The 16,419-nt window shown below is 40.1% G+C and overlaps 1 protein-coding gene across 1 annotated transcript; it reads left to right on the top strand.

Annotated features, from left to right (window-relative positions):
* The first annotated feature begins 6,250 nt into the window (after positions 1-6,250).
* Positions 6,251-15,824, top strand: LOC139116909 (macrophage mannose receptor 1-like). The gene is made up of 13 exons (XM_070679638.1): positions 6,251-6,392; positions 7,531-7,739; positions 8,548-8,615; positions 8,943-9,043; positions 9,313-9,576; positions 10,011-10,159; positions 10,522-10,621; positions 10,979-11,220; positions 11,760-11,925; positions 12,815-13,060; positions 13,359-13,526; positions 14,385-14,510; positions 15,357-15,824. Exons 1-13 carry the CDS (start codon positions 6,350-6,352, stop codon positions 15,563-15,565), a joined length of 2,091 nt encoding a protein of 696 aa, XP_070535739.1. The 5' UTR covers positions 6,251-6,349; the 3' UTR covers positions 15,566-15,824.
* Positions 15,825-16,419: the final 595 nt, after the last annotated feature.

The following is a 16,419-nucleotide window of genomic DNA, read 5'->3' as shown; positions in this document are numbered from 1 at the left end:
CGTCATAAAGGAGTTATTCGATTTTTTTGTGTTTCTTTGGAAACAAAAGGTGTGATTTGATTTACCCATTTCTACTTCATAACTCAGACTCACTTTTACTGTGACCAGGTGCCAAAATTTACTTTTTTGAACAACTTTCTCTATCATCTCGTTGTGAAAATCAGTCTTGTATTGACCCGTCATGTGTCGCACAACCACATTTGTCATTTCTGTCGCACCCGTCGTGTGTCCCACAACCACATGTATCATTTCTGTTGAACATTGCAGTAAAGCCAGAAAAAGAAGAGCCATTGCCCCTCTCCTGAGTGGACATCCCTCTAAAGTAGTGGAGTAAGCCCATTATATGCTATTGTGTGATAGGAAGAATGAAAAGTACAGGACATACAGCAGAAAATATCAGTGTCCACAAACCCCCATACACGCTGAGCAGTTCAGAACTGCGAACTTATCATCATTTTACTTGATGACAAATGTTGCACATAAACATATTTATTTTGTCATTTAGGGAGGCAGTAGCTGTAAGGTCTGGTGACTTTTTTCGCTAGTTTTGTTTTTAATGTCAAGTACAGTTTTTTTGTTCCACTCCCTAAAGCAGTTGAGATACACATTATCTAGTCTGCCAACTCAGCCTGTACATGTGTAAGCTATATTGATATTATTGACAAGTAATTTCTACCCCGGCCTAGAATTCAAATGTGAACATACACATGCAGAGCATTTTACACATGCACAGCCATGTTGACAAGCTACATAGATTGTGTCAACATGATTTTGGGGTAGAAGGGTAAAACAAGAAACTATAGATGACGTTAAATATGGGGGGGGGGGGGAATTATCCATTGTTACAGCTATTAAAGGGACAGTAGCTGTAACTTTTGATGATTTTTTTCACTTTTGATTTCGTATGCCAAATTCAAGTTCTTATTCCACTCCCCCCTCAAAAAAAACCATGTTTTGACAACTGCTATTTAGCTTTTTAAGACAACATGTATATGTATAAAATATATTGTTATTCGATTGTTTATATTTCAATTTTAGTCTGAACTGGAATTCACTTGCCAACAATAACTATGCAGTTTACATATGTACAGGCTGAGTTCAGTTGAAGCTGAATACTGTGTATTTCAACATGCTTTGGGGAACAGGAAACTCAAGTTGACTCTGAAAACAAAAATAGTAAAAAAATCAAGAGCTACACCTAAGCTTATAGCTTACTGCCCCTTTTAGGCAGAAGGTGCCTCGGGGACAGATATTCGGACTCTCAAACTTTTAAAATTCTTTTCTAATATACCAGTTGGGGGTCATTTTAAAGCTCTTGGTGTAAGAAAACTTCACAGGCTTAGTATTTCGAAATTCGGAGATTTTATTTTTCTCCGTAGAGTTAATACAGGGATGACGGCCATTTTGAATTTTAATATCTATAAAGCTTGGGTCATTTGTTTCTCTAGGACCAAAATTTGCACGGTGACCCCCGATTTTAATTTTGAAAGAGAATGGTTACCCATTCAGGAAAGTTTGAGCAAAAGAGTTTTAGGTCTTTCACTTTCGAGGCGCATACTACCTTAAGCCCCCACACTGAAACATGTAATCAGTCCAACTTGTTGAAAAATCCTCAGCAAATCATTGTAAACTATGGAAATCCGGTCACGACATGCGACCTGCGACTTCAAAACTGCGACCTGCGTCCTGCGTGTTTGTCAAACTGCGACCTGCGTAGGGTTAGTGTTAGGGTTAGGGTTAGGGTTAGGGTTAGGGTTAGGGTTAGGGTTAGGGTTAGGGTTAGTTAGAGTTAGGGAAGTCGGACCCCCAACCAGAAGACAAGTTTTGAGCCTTGCCTCTCCCCAACGCCGCCGGCCAGGGCAACGTGTAGCTAGGGTTAGGTCGCAGATCACAGTTTAAAGACGCAGGCCGGGACGCAGCTGGTACCGGTCACAACATGCGACCTGCGTCCCCGGCCTGCGTCTTTAAACTGTGATCTGCGACCTAACCCTAGTTACACGTTGCCCTGGCCAGCGGCGTGGGGAGAGGCAAGGCTGAAAACCTGTCTTCTTGTCGGGGGCGTCGGCTCCCGGCGGCCCTACGTTGCCCTGGCCGGCGGCGTTGGGGAGAGGCAAGGCTCAAAACTTGTCTTCTGGTTGGGTCCGACTTCCCTAACCCTAACTTAAACCCTAACCCTACCCCTACCCCTAACCCTAACCCCTAACCCTAACACTTACCCTACGCAGGACGCAGGACGCAGTTTTGAAGTCGCACGTCGCATGTCGCATGTCGTGACCGGATTTCCATAGTAAACTGATAAGCTATGTTATTAATTGCCAGAAACGATAGGGGTCATTTTAGGGAGCATTCGTTATTTACGGGGAGGGGGGGGCCGGTGGAAATCAGGGGGGGGTTGACTTTTACAAAACCGCTTTTTAGGGGGGGTCAAATTTTACAATCAATGATTGAAGGGGGGTCAAATTTTACAAAGGTTTGTATTGAGTTATGGAAAACAAAATTGACTTTGGAATTTCACCGAAATGTTGCTTATGTAACCGATGTTTTGAGACGGCAGAATAATAACCGACCGAAGCTCAGCCAAATTTATTTCTCTAGCAGGGCCAACAAGTCCGAGACTGGCGTTAACCTCTCTAGAGCAGCAACAGAGCATGTAGCCCTGAGTACAGGTCTGTGTGTTCCTGGCGTATATGGCCTCCACCACAGCCCTGCAACGGTCTGTGGAGATAACTGGGTCTCTGCAGCGAGATTCAAAATGGGGATCTCCATGGGTACACAACTTGTCGAGTATGTTATGTTGCAGAAAATGAGCAGTTTTGGACGTTAGGAGAAGTCAATCGCATCTTTTCTGGGATTGGTTAGGAGGTAAAGGTAGGCAAATAAAGGATTTTGCCCCAATAGAGCAGAATTTCGGCCAAAAAGACCGTTTAGTCTTCATTGCGGTCCAGATCCAGGCCACAGAGACCTCAAGTCTGTTCAAAAACCATTGCAGGGCTGTGGTAGAGGCCATATAATGCTGGGAACACACGTGCACATACCTGTACGCAGGGCTACACAGCATGGGGCATGAAATGAGGAACCAACACAGTCATATAATGTAACAAACAACTTCTGTATATTACCATATTGTGTCAAATATCAGGGTCTACATATAAAATAGTAAAACCGTACTTCAAAACTATAAATATTACTCCATGGTAACAGTAACCGTACTGATCGACCTCCCGACGGCAGGAGTCGAACACACTTTCAGAACAAAACTCTGTTCAAACCCTTTCTAAATGCTTAACAATTTCTATGGAAAACTTAACATTACCGCAGAGGTACCTCAGACTTGACCACGCGGCTGGGAAACACAAATAGTTCACACGCGACTTTAACTAATGTTCGATGATGAGCACAATTGTAAGTCCCGTGTAATGTCTGCACATGAAAGTCAGCGACAACACACGCAATTCACTGCTAAGCAGCGTCCAGTTCAGCTACCACGGGAGCAGCCATCTTAGATCTTTTGTTTACTTCCGGTCGGGACATGCCGAACTAATCTGAAGTCTTCCTCTGCTAACTCCACGCATCGACAAAAGTTCAGTGGAACAATCATAAATAATGTTCTCATGACAATCTCAGACATCTGACTGAACTCATAAACGGAATAAAGTTCACAGTTAACACACAATTTGCTGCAGAAAGATCAGCTTTCAACTTGTGGTGATATTATCATCTTAGCGTGCAGTGCGTATATTGCAAATATACGGCACGGCTTTCACTTGTGTGAGCAATGTTCGTTCCATCGACTAAAGTAGAGGTTGGCGTAGGGTTTAAATAAACAGTCCGATTGGCATAAAATTCGATCTCTGCCACTCACCGGTTTCTTTACATATCTGCTGACTTGAGTAAGACTCAAATAGAGAAATATCTGACTAAAAAGCACACGCTGACACTCAAACCTTCCAGTGCCAGTGCAGCATGCAACGTAAAACACTCTCTGGAAAGTTCCCATCTTGGACTCCCTAGGTATACAGTGATAACACACAAGAACTCCCAGGCAAAATAGAAAATACACAGGTCCTCCATACATAATCTATGAGAAGCTATGAATAATTTCTTTTAAATACAAAACTAGCCAAATCTGTGTATTTATAGACTCTTGATTATTGATATTAATGTACTTGATAAGACTAGGGTAGTTACCAGTGCATGTGTGAGCAAGAAATTTGATTTTGGAATTTCACCGAATTGTTAATTCACTATCCTGTCAGAGGAAACTATGAATAATTTTTTTCCATTACAAAACTAGTTAAATCTGTGTATTTATGTACGCTTGATTATTGATATTAATTTACTTGATTAGACTAGGGTGGTAACAAGTGGATGTTTGTGCAAGAAATTTGATTTTGGAATGTCACCGAAATGTTGATTCACTATCTTGTCTATATGGAAACTATGAATAATTTTTTTCCAATATAAAACTAGGTAAATCTGTGTATTTATGTACTCTTGATTATTGATATTAGTGTACTTGATTAGACTAAAGCGATTACAAGTTCATGTGTGTGCAAAAACTTTGATTTTGGCATTTCACCAAAAATGTTGATTCTCTAGTATGTGACGAAACTTTTTCAGCCCGGGGCCACAGGGTGCGAAGGGTTAATGAATCAAATCTGATGAATTTTTTTTTTTCATGAGGGGGGGGGTCACATTTTACAATTGATGAATTGAGGGGGGTCAAATTTTAGAAATTTGATTTGGAGGGGGGTCGCTTTTTACGTTTCATTTGTCGCTCAAATTCCACCGGCCCCCCCCCTCCCCGTAAATAAGAATGCTCCTTACCGCCAAGAAATCCCTGACACAATTGTGCACAAAACAGTGTTTGAGCAGCCCCTTTCTTCCAATTCAAAGATATTTGAGATATATATATATATGTGATATATTATATTATATATAATATTATATATATATATATATATATATATATATATATATATATATATATATATATATATATATATATTTGAGATATTTGTAGCTTAATGCTGATTATTTAAGTGAGCCCCCCCGGGCTGTCATAATGACTTCTACCTTAACCAAAATCACTTGCCCAACGATCCGTGCCTTTAACTCTTCCACTATTGTACTTTACTGTATCCCTAGGGTCAGAAATGTCTCGACAACCATGTGAGCACACCATATTGATATCAGTCCTGTCTAGCATTACAGTAAAAGGCAAAAGGAGGCGACATACAGAAGTGATAATATTGATATAAATTTTGTACAGAACAGATAGTCCTTGAACGAAACCTCTGTTGGCGAGTCTCCAGCAGATATACAATTAACCGCTGAAATATTTTTGCATCGATGTTGCGGTTGCGCCGGGGGGGGGGGGGGGGGTCTTCGTTTTAATTACCACCTCCTTGCCAGTGGAGAGTTTGCCATCAATGTTTGACGATGTCGAAATTGTGATTACAATCCTGGAGCCTGTGGCGACAGCTACGACCACCATACTACAAGAAGCCGTTTGAGAAAAATACGCAATTTTATTGCGGCCTGTAAATGCCAATGGCCACCCAAGGCGCCCTGGCAAAAAAAAAATCATTTGTCATCGCATTGCGTCTGGCAGAACAAGGATTTTTTTTGGTCACAGCGTTATATTCCAATGGCGATCTTGAGGGATGGCGATACTAGTATGGAAAGCTTTTCTGTTGTCAGTGTATACGTCCGATCATTGGGCCACACTTTGCAATGGCAATGCAATGCACTGCGTTCAGTGCCGTGTGTGCAGATATTGCTCCTACCGTATTTTTCAAAGCATAGACCCTAAGTGTCTATGGTTAAATTGATATTGAAGTAAATTTTGTTATCATGAACGAAAATTTCGTTATTTGCAATACATCTCTTTTGTGTAAGCAGTATTCTTTAGAGCACAAATTATAGATCTTAAAATATATTATAGATATTATAATTATGCAAAGACTACAGGAGTGTTTTAGAGCAGGAAAAAAAACCTTTGTGATTTTTATGGACGACGCAAAGTTTGTTTTGCACAAAGGTCAATAGGACACCTTCAACGCAGGTAAATCATAGACTTAATCATTCGCTTTATCAGATATAGCTGAGCATAGTTTATTTTAAGTCAATCACTCAGCACTCAAACCAGTCATAACTGTCAACTCATTTCATATAAACTTGTTCTGTGGGTGTAGAGCAAAATCTCGAATCGGGTTATCGACCTTTCTTTACTGCCTATTATCTGGACAGTGAGCCTGTGTGTGTGTGAAACGTTAGATTTTACCTTGATTTGTTTGATCCTAGTTACACTCAGTCTGTGAGGTTGTGAATTATTTCCATAATTCCGATGGAAATGCGGCCATTGCTTGTCTTGGTCATGGCATTTTGGGGTAAGTCTTAAAATTGAACGTATTGGCGGTGTTGGACATTGCAACGCAAGATACGCCCCTTGAAACAGAGTGGCGTTTCCTTCAAAAGTTAATATCCCAGATTTAACTACAAGAGGCTCGTCAAACCAGAACTTTCCAAACCCGTGATCCCGTTTTCAAATGTTAAGTATTTTCCTGTTGTAAATCGCAGTCGTTAAATGCCCATCGTAACTGCTTCAAGCTTGATAGAGTAGCCAGCAGTGTGGACCGGCTGCCGGGTACGTCCGTCCTCAGAATGTGGAATTTGGCGGCGCAAAGTTGACAAATCTACTCACTGGTACATCTCCTGGCTATATCGTAGTGCAACGGGAAGGGGGAAATTAGACCGTGATCGTATTCGTTATTGAAAAGAAAACGTGAAAAAATGACAGATTGGCTCGAGTATTACGCTGTAGGCCCAGATACAAGTTCACCAAATGTTCACGTTAATGCTAGTGATATCAAGAAACATTTGTATGAAATATTTGGAACTTTTTTATTATTTGGGGAACTATCACCAGCGGGAACGAGAAAAGCAACGCCCCCGAACATAGTCAATTCACACACGATGGATTGCGGTTTAAGTAACCGTAGGGTCTACTTCGAATCCATATAAACATCAGGTATGCATTCTTCCAAGTCACTTCTCCCTAACTAAACTTGGCAGCTGGTCTATTTACAATTGCGTATGTATTGATATACCTTTTCCGCACATAACCTTTAAACTTACAGGTAAACAGTGATGTCATAAACTAGGTACAGTAAGCAACTGACTTATTAGTCGCCTATTAGTCTTTGTACCTATTGGTTCGCCAGCATTGATAGGAAATTAATGCACGCAAGCCTTTGTTATGGGACCAAATACATTGTTAGTCAGTTTTGTATGGAGTTGTAGGTTTTTTCAGTGAATGTCTACTTTTGTATATATTTATTTGATGAGACCGAGGTGTCCTCATAAAGATCAACTTGTCAACTAAAGTGTCTAAGTGCCTATAATTACAAAAAAATCGATCAACCAGGCGGTTTTATCAGACGCAGTAAGGACACGATTAGCGCAGAATAACTGGCAGTGAACAGTCACTGAAACGAAAATCCACAAGTTCCTTTTTTGGTCATTCAGGACAAGAGCTTCAAGTCTTGGCCACAGAGGAATACTGTTATCCGGACGATGTTGACTGGTTGCACTTCGATGGCATGTGTTATTGGATAAGTGAATCGTCTGGCGTTGAGAGAATGTCTTGGGACGAGTCCCGGTCTCACTGCAACACGATGGGCGGGGAGTTGCTCTCCATTCACGGTCAAGAAGAGAACGCTTGGTTGTACGCAAACGTAGGTACTAGGTGTGAGAACTTAAAGGGCAGTTAACTGTAAAATGTAATGACTTTTCTCTAATTCTATCTTGTATGTCAATTGTAAGTTCTTGTTCTACTCTCAAAGGCTCATTGAAACACGAACTATTTAGCTTATCAAGACAACATCTTTACGGGTCGTATAAAATGCAGTTCTTTTTCACATTAATTTTGAATTTCAGTCCGGACCAGAATTCATTTGACGACAGTAACGAAAGAGTCTACTCAGTACCACAGGGAAGGGTAGTCTTTCGAATTCTATGAAAATGAGTACTCGACTTCGTATAAGAGTGTGTGTACAAAAAATTAGTACCCAAATTCGTCAGAGGTTGCAGCGCCCGCGTGTGACAGAACTCGGAAGATAACGCGTCCCTATGCTCAGTACAGGCCGAATTGACAAGCTGAATACTGTGTATCTCAAAACGCGTTGGAGAGTAGAACAATAAACTGTAGTTGGCATTTAAAACACAAACGTTTGAAAAAAATCATAAAATGTTACTGCTATTGACCCTTCAACTGAAACTTTAATCACCGGTAACTGCAACGTAGTGCATTAGTTTGCTTTCTAAAATTATGAAGATCACAAATTATTTACGGCGAGATCAAAAGGATACAGTATATTTAAGTAGGTAGATGACAAAGCTATCATTATTTCTGCGCAAATCACGAAAAGTTAACTACTATAATCGAATTTGCAAGGGGTATCAATGGTATATTGATCGACTTACTTACAGTTATTCTACAGGACTCTTCATTAGCGTAAAATGTATTCTTACATTACCATACAGATCCAGGATGTCGACAGCAATCAGTTATTCATGGGTTTGAGGGAATATGGATGGAACGGCATTTACATGTAAGTTAACGCCTGGAAGGAGATTGTGAAGTGACGTAACGGTGTGATACATCAATTCCCCTTTATGTAAAACCTCGATTGCTGAGGTGGTGGTTGTTTCGTATATATAAGATAAGAAAGAAACCAGACATGTTATTTTCCTTTTCGGGTGGATATTTTGCGGGTTTTTTCCTACGTGGTACCGACGTAGACTATCTCTATGAAAGTACACCACCGTTGGCCAAACAATTGATAAACTTTATCCAGCTACTCAGCATACACACACACGACCAATGCATACTTGTAATGCATTCATGCAGTTTCTCTCTCCCCCTCCCCGTTTGACAGTTGGTCAGATGGTACGCCGACAGACTACGTCAACTGGAAACCTGGTGAACCAAATGACTACAATGGCGAAGAGGAGTGTGGTACTATTCTGACACATTCAGGTATATTCCTTAAAATTCACGATCATCACTTTCTGAATCAGAATGTTACGAGTTTATTGTGAGGAAGTCCCTAATATTTTCCAATACGATGGTTTCAATCGGGCTCGAACCCACAACGCACGGTACCCAATCACCTAGCGCAGAGGCCACAGACAAAACCACTCGACCAAATCCCCAATCTCAAAAAGATTTGTTCAATAACCGAGCTAAGGACGTTACAATTCTGACTGCGCCCTCTCCATTCGCCAATGTTTGTCTTTCTCTTGAAGATGGTGGCTGGAATGACCAAAATTGTGGCGTCAGACTACCGTTCATTTGCAAGAAATTCAACCACTCTCTAACGCCCATTACTTACCCACCGACCACCCCTATGCCCGGACCCTGTCCTGCAGAGTGGAACGAATTTGACGGCAGGTGCTACAGACTGTATGGCGCTGGCACTGAGGGCGATAAACTTGGCTGGATCGCGGCGAGAAATGTTTGTAGGAACGCTGGTGGCGACCTAGCCACAATACATAATCAGGCATTACAGGGTAAGTTTTCAGCCACACACATTAAGAAATTGGCGCCAAAATATTTGTGCCAAAAGTGGTTATGAAGTCATTAAGGGCAGCAGAGAAAAACACATTCTGATCCACTTCACCACATCAGGACCGTGATTTCTTGAACATTTCCCATTCACTTTCCGTAAACCTTTCAGTGCACAGGCGCGCAAATAGGATAATTCTAACTAAACCATGTTTCGACATTTATAAAAAAAAATCAGGATCTTGCAAACATGTATAACAAAAGCGAGTCACCCTTCATCATGTTGCAGTTTCCGTAAATATTCAGATATGGGAACCATTTGAACGGCATCTTGATATTGACTGTGTAAGACGTCACGAAAAACACAGAAAGCCTACATAAAATAATATCATTGTAATTTGCGGCAATAGAATGACAAACATTCATTTGTAAATTTTAGCTTTTCTGACGAGTCTCCTGTGGACAATAGATGACAGTGTTTGGATTGGCCTGAGCGACGGCAGCATCAAGGGTACGAACAAATGGACCGATGGAAGCCCTGTAGATTATACGAACTGGGGCTCTGGACAACCAAGATATTTTACGAGCGTAAGCTGGTATCATGATCTACAAAAAATATACATCTATATTCACTTGAACCGATCGGCGTTGGGATTGTCAAACACTACTCCTCATACTGGAGAGGCCAAAATATTGTACAAAGTAATAATGTCTGTCAGTTAAGTTTCATGCATCCTGCAATCTTCAGACAGATAAACACGACTAGATTATCCTTAGCTCTTCCTCTCCTTTATATCGTTGGAACGTACCACAATACACTGTTTTAGGCGGTGTTGAAATTTGATAAATATATAATATTTGTTTTGGTGGCGACATTTTGAAACCAACTCAGGGCGTTCGTTTAACAGCGTAGACTAGCGTTGATGCTCGATGTACTCATAACTCCACAGAAAACTTGTGTTGAAGTTTTGAACTATGGAGTACATGTAGGACAATGGAAGAATGACGATTGTAATCTTCAGAGGGGATGGATTTGTAAGGGCAAGAAAGGTAACTGGACTTTGTCTTTCTTAATTGTCTTCTGTGACCGACTCAACATCATCGAGCGGAGGCATTTGAATGTTTTTGCCACGTCTTTGAAACCTGACATTAAAAACACTGAGTTGAGGATTTTAGGATACATTGTGCGCTATACGAGGATATAGTTTGTTTCACGATTTTCACACCATAACTTATAGTCTTCCATTTTCGCACGTTGATCACGTGTGCCTCATGAAGTAAGATTATCAAATTTTAACAAATCTGGTCAATGAATCTCGTACCTTGTTCTGATAATCCCTAAACTATAAAGGACAACGTAATACCATTTAAAAAGTCTGTTGAATGACCGATAACTTTAAATTTCAGATGTCACCCCAGGGTTGCCAAAGCCAACTCCGGATCCGTGCAATCCGGGATACAAGCACCATTCCCAGGGATGTTACAAAGTGTCGACCGTCGCGCAAAATTTTGAAGAAGCGAAGCGCCATTGTGAAGACGATGGTGGCAACTTGGCGAGTATCATGAATGTCTACGAACAAGCCCTTGTTGAGACGTTGGTCTATCAGTCCACTATGACATTGTGGATCGGCATGGTGTTCAACAGTCAGGTGAGACAATCGTTTGTTATTGCAGTTCATGATTGACTTCAGGTACGGTCATGCCCTTGTTTTATGGACTCCGCTACATTTATCGCATGCTAGTATATGATAATACAACGAATTGGTACACATTATACAGCAAATACACAGCTACATTGTGACATGTCAATTGTCATCGTTCAATGAACATAAACAGCCAGGTTGGTAGATACTAAAGGTAAATTGACGAGTGCATACATATATACATCCATCCATCCATCCTTAGTATTTCATACATACATACATACATACATACATACATACATACATACATACATACATACATACATACGTACGTACGTACGTACGTACGTACATACATACATACATACATACATACATACATACATACATACATACATACATACATACATACATACATACATACATACATACATAAAATGTGCAAGCATTGGCTTATGCAAACTTTAGATTGTCCCCGGACAACGTCCTCGGGAAAAATGACATGACAAGTAGTCTTTACTTGAAATGTTAATTTTCATCGCCAGATTCAAGAGTACCGATGGATTGACGGAGCACCAGTATTCTTTACAAAATGGGCAAACGGAGAGCCAAGCCGCGGTCCAACGGGTGGATGTGTTCAGGCCACAGCGGATGGCTGGGATGACACGAATTGTAATGACGATAAAGGATATATATGTAAAATATACAAATGTAAGTCATTTACATCCATATATGGTGCATGTTGAGAAATATACTCGCGAGCAAACATTGCATTGTCTACCAGACATTTATGATTTTGGACTGATCTAATTGAAGTCACTCAATACATTGACACAACATTTTCATAATCCCACGAAAGAAGATCACCTCCAGAATAACATCTTAATTATTGCAACGAGACACTCAGAATGATGTCAGTACACAACACCAGGGTCTCCACGGCTAGTAAATTTGTAATTGTCATAGAACAATTGCTTAGGCCTACTTATTAAATTGCCTCTCTTTTAAAGTGCCAGAAGTAGTAACTATCTGATGATTTTTTCACTGGATTTGTTATTAAAGTCAACAACAGTTTCTTGTCCAACTCCCTCAAAGCATGTTGAGATACACAGTATTCAGCTCGTCAACCCGGTATGCATATGTATAAGCCGAACTTGTTATTGTTGACAAGTGAATTGTGATAGCCGGACTTTTAGAATTCGAATGTGAATATTAAAGGTATACAGTCACCTGTAATCTAAATATGCCCATATATGGTCAAAGGGGCGTTCCTTGGTATTCAAAATGCCCACGTGAGGGCGCTGTTTTTAAAAAGCGGCCACCCGCTTAAAATCTGTGATTGGTTAGATTTTCTCTTTCCATGGTAACTGTGGCAAAATTGGAACAGGTGACAGTATACCTTTAACAGCGCATTTTACACATACATATATGCTGTAGTGAAAAGCTAAAAAATGTATAGTGTTTCAACATGCTTTGGGGCGTAGAACAAAAAAACCTTGAAAGTGACATACAAAACAAAAAATGATTGAATCATGAAAAACTTTCAGCTTCTGGCCATCCGCAATGAAAATTATATTTTTTGTTAAACTTTCTTTGACAGCATCACTTCCGACAACTCCCGAACCACCGAAAGGCCACTGCACATCTGGAGACTGGACCCCTTTCATGAGCAACTGCTACTTCTTTGGTGGCAAGGACGCTTTCTTAGATGCCCCTCAGGCACAGTTCGAATGCCACAAACGCGACGGTAACCTCGTCAGCATCCACCACGCACTGGAGAATGAGTTCATCGCCGGACAAATGGGCACTACAGGAGATGTGTGGATCGGACTCTTGCGAGGAGCCGGTATGTCCGCCAGACCCGTCATCATGCAGACTAAAAGGGAAGCGCTTTGGTTTTGTTCTGTTGATTCTACAGTAACCGAGCGTTTACCAGTAGCTAGTATAGCGCTTTGTTGGGTCAAAATGTACAGGTGTAACGGTCCCTACATTGAACTTGATGGAAAATTGTAATTACGTTTTAGCAGGATCGTGAAGTAATTGGACCAAAACCCCTTTAGTGTCTAAGTAGTTAAAGAATATATATTCTCATGCGTTCAACTTTTCTTGTTTGCTCAATCGTGTGTATTCCATATGCATTGCAGGTGGATTTAGATGGATGGACAATTCGCCGATACAATACACCAATTGGGAACAGGGAGAACCATCGAGTGTGGACGAGGAATGCACAGCAGTATCCAGGTTCAACGGTAGATGGCGTGATCTTCGCTGTAATTCCCAGAGAATGGGGTACATCTGCAAATCTCCAATGAGTAAGTTCACCGTTCTCGACTCAATCGCAGCGGTTTTGTGACTGTGCAATACGGTTCAACAATACGACTTTGCATATCTTTTGACGGAATCGAGTGTCTCGACAGGCTATTAAAAGATTATAGATGCATCTTTGTTGACTTAAAGGTAGAACGAGCCTCGGGGACAGATATTTGGACCATCGAACTTTTTCAATTCTTTTCTGATCTACCGCTTGTGGGAGTTCATTTTGAAGCTCTCTGAGTAAGAAAAACTTTCCCCGTCTTAGTGTTTTGAAAATCGAAAATTTTATTGTCCTCCATAGAGTTAACACAGGGATGGAGGCCATTTTGAATTTCAAATATCGGTAAATCTTGGGTTGCCCCAGTTAAAAATTTGCGGGATGACCCCTAATTTTAATTCTTGATTTTGAAAGTGAATGCATGGTTGAGAGATTAATTGAGTAAAATTTCAGCGAAAGTTTAAGTTTTTTAATTTTGAGGCGCATATACTACCTTAATACTATACGTGTACTGTTATTTCGAAGCCGTAAACCGTATGCAGACAGAACTTGAAGAGAGATTTCCATACATTTGTACAGAACAAGTCCCTTGTTAAAAACTGGGAGCGTTTTGTTCGACAATGATGAATTTCGACTGAGAAAATAAAATCACATTTCGGAGACGACAAATACCTATCCGAAATTGTAATATTTGACGATCAATCAATCGATTTGCGCATTACTCTGAATAAATTAAGCTAAAGATGAACGGAGAGACATGAAGAATATTGAAATTTAACAATACAACATTTTTTTTAAATACGACATAATGTATTTGAAATTTAAGTTCACCGAAAACACAATGTCCATTTTTTTGCAGTCATGCCGACACAGTCTATGACGTCACCACTGGCCGTGACTGATAAGCCTCGCACACAAGAGGTAACTGCCATCACGGGAACTCAGACAGCGCCAGCTGGAGAACAGAAGAGGAAGAGTGGTGACGGTAATTCCCATTTCAATACATTGTTGAATGTCCATAAATTAAAAAGTGATATCTACGTGGGGTTTGAACATCCCAAAAGAAAAGCAATGCCACAGGATGCTAATCGCCGATACTTGATTCTTTCTTTCATGGATAACCGTGTATCAATGCACCATGCACCCCGTCAATGCACTCTTCAAACAAGTTGTGAAAAATTACGGGATACAGGAATATTGTCCTACCAGCTCAAATTATAGTGTACTTATAGAGTTGACAGGGCAGTGTGAAGATTTGACAACAAATATTTTAGGCTCAAAACAAAGCCTTCGCCCGGACAAATCATAGCGGTTATCAAAAGACATGAGACGTCAAGTTGAACTTGCCGTTTAAACACAGCCTAAGTTTGTTTTCTTTGTCTATTGTAGAAGCTCTATAAGTTTATTACCCTGCATGCATTCCGCGATGGGAAAGTGTGGGCCACAGGGACAGATTTTTTCCTGATCTACCATTTGTGGGGGTTCATTTTAAAGCCCTTGGAGTGAGCATTTTTTTACCATCTAAATTTTTCGAAAAATGGAAAATTTATATTTCCCCATAGAGTTGACTCGGAATGGCGGCCTTAAAACATTTCAAATATTGGTAAATGCTTGGTGATTTGTTTCTCTAGTGCCAAACTTTGCAGGTTGACTCCTGATTTTTATATTTTTTGATTTAGTAAGAGTATGTACGGTTCCGTTGAAAGCTTCATTGAGGAAAATTTGACCGAAAGTAAGTCTTTACTTTCGAGACGCGTAACACCTTAATTACAGTGCATACACTTCAATATTGTCAATTCCTCGCTTCAAATATTATCATTTTGTTTTTCAGGAATAAATATTTCTACATTGGCTGCCGTTGTGTTAGTGGCAGCAGTCGTCGTTATTTCTGCATTAGCTGCAGCGATATGGTACATTCGAAAGAAGCGAGCAGGCTTCACCGGCGAGGGCAGCATTCAGCATCATGACAACTCTTTTCATTTTGATAATGCTTTGTACTCTGAAGCTTCATACAAACAGTTTCCCTCAACTCAACAGTAAACATGACGACAGTTACATTGCTGGTTCGCGGAAAAAATGAAAAGCTAGTATTTATATATGTTTGAAATCAGACAAACAAGGCACGACTGTTCATTTTCTGAAGAAATCAGTTTTATATAGTCCAAATATCATGTTATGTGAACTCATTGCAAGTAATTAAGCCAAAAGAAAAAAAAATGTATATACTATTTGTAATTGGCGTGTGCGACATCATTTACTTTCCCTGTGAGACCTGATTAAACTTCAATGTTAAATTAAATCACTCTCAGGTGGCAAATTTTTAACACTCTACATTATTTTGGTTCCAAATAAGACGAATATTTGAAAATGAGATTTTTTGCCACAAAGGGTGATGTATGAAAATGTAAAATACTGCGCCAAGATAGTGAGATGAGTGAGTCAGGCGGATGACTTCAGTACACCACATACGAATTGAAAATACTCACGTGTTTCAGTATATATTGCATTTTTCTGTAAATTTAAACTTTTGCAACAAGTTTGCAACTATGATTGAAAGTGCTATGATCCACATCATAAAAAATGTTCACCACAGATTAATTCCAAAGGTCACTAAGTATACAAATATGTAATTAGCTACAATAAAAATACTGGATTTTCCACTGCTGTCGTTGTATCACCGCTTTATAAAGCAAGTGTAATTGCCTTTGGTCAGGTCTTTCAAGTTTTATCTGCCAAACTGTGAAAGCTCATTGGATATGCAAATTGTAAATTAGCTGATATGAAAATGCAAAATATCTCATCACTAATACATGTATATCTCATCAATATACATGGTAAGTTTCATAAACTTTTAGGGTGTTTTTCCAGTCGTATGTCCCTAATTTGAAAGTAAG

This window comes from Ptychodera flava, chromosome 18, assembly GCF_041260155.1.
Source record: "Ptychodera flava strain L36383 chromosome 18, AS_Pfla_20210202, whole genome shotgun sequence".
NCBI classification, from domain to species: Eukaryota; Metazoa; Hemichordata; class Enteropneusta; family Ptychoderidae; genus Ptychodera; species Ptychodera flava.
Note: the sequence above shows the minus strand (reverse complement) of the source record. Positions and strands in the feature narration are given on the sequence as shown.

Excerpts from the sequence above, each read along its gene's own strand:
- LOC139116909 (XM_070679638.1), top strand. The coding sequence starts at position 6,350 with ATGGAAATGCGGCCATTGCTTGTCTTGGTCATGGCATTTTGGG. Across the intron at positions 11,926-12,814 it reads TATATGTAAAATATACAAAT|CATCACTTCCGACAACTCCC; the intron begins GTAAGTCATTTA and ends TTTCTTTGACAG. Across the intron at positions 14,511-15,356 it reads GAAGAGGAAGAGTGGTGACG|GAATAAATATTTCTACATTG; the intron begins GTAATTCCCATT and ends TTTGTTTTTCAG.